At 49.6% G+C, this 5,369-nt stretch overlaps 1 protein-coding gene across 1 annotated transcript; it reads left to right on the forward strand.

The window, feature by feature from the left end:
• The first annotated feature begins 2,501 nt into the window (after positions 1–2,501).
• Positions 2,502–3,809, forward strand: LOC135563867 (S-antigen protein-like). The gene has a single exon (XM_065007711.1). The coding sequence runs from the start codon at positions 2,502–2,504 to the stop codon at positions 3,807–3,809; it is 1,308 nt and encodes a 435-aa protein (XP_064863783.1).
• Positions 3,810–5,369: the final 1,560 nt, after the last annotated feature.

Raw genomic sequence — 5,369 nt, forward strand, 5'->3', positions numbered from 1 at the left:
TTTATGGCCTTCCTGTAACATCGGGTGGTGTAGGTGTCCTGGAGGGCAGGTAGTTTGCCCCCGGTGATGCGTTGTGCAGACCTCACTTGAGGGCGGAGCAGTTGCCGTACCAGGCGGTGATACAGCCCGCCAGGATGCTCTCGATTGTGCATCTGTAGAAGTTTGTGAGTGCTTTTGGTGACAAGCCGAATTTCTTCAGCCTCCTGAGGTTGAAGAGGCGCTGCTGCGCCTTCTTCACGACGCTGTCAGTGTGAGTGGACCAATTCAGTTTGTCTGTGATGTGTATGCCGAGGAACTTAAAACTTGCTACCCTCTCCAGTGTGCAGTGTGCAGTGTGGTTGAGATTGCATCGTCTGTGGACCTATTTGGGCGGTAAGCAAATTGGAGTGGGTCTAGGGTGTCAGGTAGGGTGGAGGTGATATGATGTCTGTTAAAAATAAATGTAATACAGCGGTTGCATTAAGAAGAAGTGTATCTTTGTAAAAATATGTAGAACATGTATATTTAGTCATGTTTATTGCTTGTTATCTGACGTTATCTGTCGGAGCTATCATCATTTCTCCTGACATTTGAGTAGCATGTTTTTTTTTTTAGATGTCGTCAACCGAGATTTATGGATATTATATAGCATATTATTGAAAAAAAATTAAATGTACTGTGTAACATGTCCTATTACTGTCATCTGATGAAGATTTTCAAAAGGTTAGTGAATTATTTATTTTTTAATCCTACTTTTAAATTTTATTTTTTCTGGGACAAAATGGCCGCCGCTTGCCTTTTGTTTCGGTGGTGATCTAATATAAATATGTGCTATGTTTTCGCCGTAAAACATTTTAGAAATCTGACTTGCTGGGTAGATAAACAACTTGTTTATCTTTCATTTGAGCTATTTTACTTGTTAATGTGTGGAGGTTAAATATTTTTAGGAATATTTTTTCGCATTGTGCGTTATGCTAATGAGCTTGAGCCGTAGTCACGATACCGGATCCGGCATTGGTGGACTATGAGGTTAAATTAGGCACCTCAGTCAGGCTGAAATTGAGAAAAAAGGACTCTAGCCTGATGAAGTGAAATGGCTTTGCTCACCAATCGTTCAATGATATGTGCTAAACTGTAACAAGATGGTGATGTGCAGTACACGAGGACTCAGGAGATGACAGTGTGCAGTACGTGAGGACTCAGGAGATGACAGTGTGCAGTACACGAGGACTCAGGAGATGACAGTGTGTAGTACACGAGGACTCAGGAGATGACAGTGTGCAGTACGTGAGGACTCAGGAGATGACAGTGTGCAGTACACGAGGACTCAGGAGATGACAGTGTACAGTACGTGAGGACTCAGGAGATGACAGTGTGTAGTACACGAGGACTCAGGAGATGACAGTGTGCAGTACGTGAGGACTCAGGAGATGACAGTGTGCAATACGTGAGGACTCAGGAGATGACAGTGTGCAGTACATGAGGACTCAGGAGATGACAGTGTGTAGTACACGAGGACTCAGGAGATGACCGTGTGCAGTACGTGAAGACTCAGGAGATGACAGTGTGCAGTACACGAGGACTCAGGAGATGATAGTGTGCAGTACGTGAGGACTCAGGAGATGACAGTGTGCAGTACATGAGGACTCAGGAGATGACAGTGTGTAGTACACGAGGACTCAGGAGATGACCGTGTGCAGTACGTGAAGACTCAGGAGATGACAGTGTGCAGTACACGAGGAATCAGGAGATGACAGTGTGCAGTACACGAGGATTCAGGAGATGACAGTGTACAGTACACGAGGACTCAGGAGATGACAGTGTGCAGTACACGAGGACTCAGGAGATGACAGTGTGTAGTATACGAGGACTCAGGAGATGACAGTGTGCAGTACACGAGGACTCAGGAGATGACAGTGTACAGTACACAAGGACTCAGGAGATGACAGTGTGTAGTACACGAGGACTCAGGAGATGACAGTGTGCAGTACACGAGGACTCAGGAGATGACAGTGTGCAGTACACGAGGACTCAGGAGATGACAGTGTGCAGTACGTGAGGACTCAGGAGATGACAGTGTGCAGTACGTGAGGACTCAGGAGATGACAGTGTGCAGTACGTGAGGACTCAGGAGATGACAGTGTGTAGTACACGAGGACTCAGCAAGGAAAAACTACAATAACAACTAGCCATGAACAGACTCATTAACCCAGTGCTCAAAAACTAACAGCTAAAAGTGCAATAACATAAACAAGAGTTCTAGTATCTAGTGCATCATCTATCTATCTTAAATTAATCCTCAAGACAAGGCATGAGGGGAAAACGGGTCTGGGGAGGTTTTTGTTAGGCTGCAGGCAGTTCAATAAATCGTTTTAATATGAGAACACAAGAACTGTTGTAGACGTTGGCTCATTTATAATTTATCGAGGTCATTACATTGCTGTCAGAAGTAAAAACAAGAAATTGAGTTAGCTAGCTGCCTATAGTGGCTACTTGGATTATCTAGTGAAAAGTGACTGAAAATGCTTCTTGGCGGCCCCAAGAGTGAAGGAGGCCCCAAGAGTGAAGGAGGCCCCAAGAGTGAAGGAGGCCCCAGTGAAGGAGGCCCCAAGAGTGGTGGAGGCCCCAAGAGTGGTGGAGGCCCCAAGAGTGAAGGAGGCCCCAGTGAAGGAGGCCCCAAGAGTGAAGGAGGCCCCAAGAGTGAAGGAGGCCCCAGTGAAGGAGGCCCCAAGAGTGAAGGAGGCCCCAAGAGTGAAGGAGGCCCCAAGAGTGAAGGAGGCCACAGTGAAGGAGGCCCCAAGAGTGAAGGAGGCCCCACGAGTGAAGAAGGCCCCACGAGTGAAGGAGGCCCCAAGAGTGAAGGAGGCCCCAGTGAAGGAGGCCCCACCAAGAGTGAAGGAGGCCCCACCAAGAGTGAAGGAGGCCCCAGTGAAGGAGGCCCCAAGAGTGAAGGAGGCCCCAGGAGTGAAGGAGGCCCCAAGAGTGAAGGAGGCCCCAAGAGTGAAGGAGGCCCCAAGAGTGAAGGAGGCCCCAAGAGTGAAGGAGGCCCCAGTGAAGGAGGCCCCAAGAGTGGTGGAGGCCCCAAGAGTGGTGGAGGCCCCAGTGAAGGAGGCCCCAGTGAAGGAGGCCCCAAGAGTGAAGGAGGCCCCAGTGAAGGAGGCCCCAAGAGTGAAGGAGGCCCCAAGAGTGAAGGAGGCCCCAGTGAAGCAGGCCCCAAGAGTGAAGCAGGCCCCAAGAGTGAAGGAGGCCCCAAGAGTGAAGGAGGCCCCACCAAGAGTGAAGGAGGCCCCACCAAGAGTGAAGGAGGCCCCACCAAGAGTGAAGGAGGCCCCACCAAGAGTGAAGAAGGCTCCAGTGAAGGAGGCCCCAAGAGTGAAGGAGGCCCCAGTGAAGGAGGCCCCAAGAGTGAAGGAGGCCCCAGTGAAGGAGGCCCCAAGAGTGAAGGAGGCCCCAGTGAAGGAGGCCCCAGTGAAGGAGGCCCCAAGAGTGAAGGAGGCCCCAGTGAAGGAGGTCCCAGTGAAGGAGACCCCAGTGAAGGAGGCCCCAAGAGTGAAGGAGACCCCAGTGAAGGAGTCCCCAAGAGTGAAGGAGGCCCTAAGAGTGAAGGAGGCCCCAAGAGTGAAGGAGGACCCAAGAGTGAAGGAGGCCCCAAGAATGAAGGAGGACCCAAGGGTGAAGGAGGACCCAAGGGTGAAGGAGGCCCAAGAGTGAAGGAGGTTGCGGAGGACGATCAAGGTGACGGAGGAGCTTGCGGATGGATATCGGAGGATCTGGCTAAAGAGTTTGCAAGGGCATCGGGACACAAGCCCTACTTGAAAGAGACTGTTTGACGGATGGTGGCTGAAGCTGCATTGGTGTGATGTCGACTGCTGCATGATGGGAAGGCTGGGGCTCGAGAATGTAAACAAACATGGCAATGTACAGTCCCCGGTCGACCCCGAAGTATTCTGGTAAGGCTGGTTTGAACTGGTAGCTCATTCAGTGGGTGGTCGGATGAAGATGAAGATGAAGATAAGGCAGCTAGCGTTGTGCATCACGGACAATGTCCTGTCCTGTTTGATACTGATTAGCTCATTCAGTGGTTGGTCGGATGAAGATAAGGCAGCTAGCGTTGTGCATCACGGACAATGTTCTGTCCTGTTTGATACAGATTAGCCCATAGAACAGGCGTGATTTTGGGCTTTAGCTGGAGCACTGAAGAGGCGCTTTAAACATTGTTTACAACCAGAGCTGCTCTTCTCTGAACTGAGTAATAGGCTCAGGCAGGCAGGGGGGCCACTAGGGGTGCTAGCCAATGACATCGAGAGGTTCACTCAGCGGGCATATGCTTGCATGAACCCAGAGATGGCTCTAGCTTTTTGGGGGCCCTAAGCAAGATGTGGTTGGGTTTCCCCCCCCCCCCCACTTCGAGGCAGAAATGTTTAGTGGCCTCCATCTTGACTGTGGAGAGAAAAAAAACTTTAACTTTAAAGTACATTTTTTGCAATTGTACCCATTATGCCATGGGGTGGAGAGCTGTATTGCTGTTGTTGTTTTAAAGTACATTTCCATCAGTTCTACACACTTTGTAATGACTTATGTCATGATAATATTATATCTGAGTGAGAAGGACTAACATAATCAATGAGGGCCCCCTTGGAGGTCAGGGCCCCCTTGGAGGTCGGGGCCCCTGGGCATGAGCCCTGTGTGCTCGGTCGATATTCAGACATGATTACTACAAGTTTAGATAGCTGGCTAGAGACTAACGACCAATCTAAAAATTGTTAGCTGACGTGGTTAATTGAGAAAGTGTCAGTGACTGACATGCCAAGAGAAAAGACTGCTGATGCACAACCACATTTAGAAATCGCACCTTGTGTATTCTACTATTTTTACTCTCAACAGTAAGTTGAGACCCCGACTGAGTTCCTAGTTTATATATATATTTGTTTAGCAGCTGGGGGCCCTAAACAACCGGCCCTGCATGCCTCCTTCTGTGCAGAGCGAGCTGGCAAGCGACCAGTTCAGACATGCACTCTCTATTACTTCACACACAGACCCAGCTGGCTCATCCCGAGTCATTACAAAAAGCATTGGAGATGGATTTGGAGAGGGACATTGGGGCTTCAGTGGGGCGTCTGGAGATACACCCACTGTGAGGGCTGTGGTGCAGAGCAGCCCCGAGCTGGAGAAAAACTGCAAGGCTGGAAAAACTAAACTAATTGTGCTGTAGTACTATAGACAGCACTCAACACAGAGACAGCAGTCAACACAGAGACAGCAGTCAACACAGAGACAGCAGTCAACACAGAGACAGCAGTCAACACAGAGACAGTAGTCAACACAGAGACAGCAGTCAACACAGAGACAACACTCAACACAGAGACAACACTCAACACACGCTCTGGCCC

This window comes from Oncorhynchus nerka, linkage group LG22 (assembly GCF_034236695.1).
Source record: "Oncorhynchus nerka isolate Pitt River linkage group LG22, Oner_Uvic_2.0, whole genome shotgun sequence".
NCBI lineage: Eukaryota > Metazoa > Chordata > Actinopteri > Salmoniformes > Salmonidae > Oncorhynchus > Oncorhynchus nerka.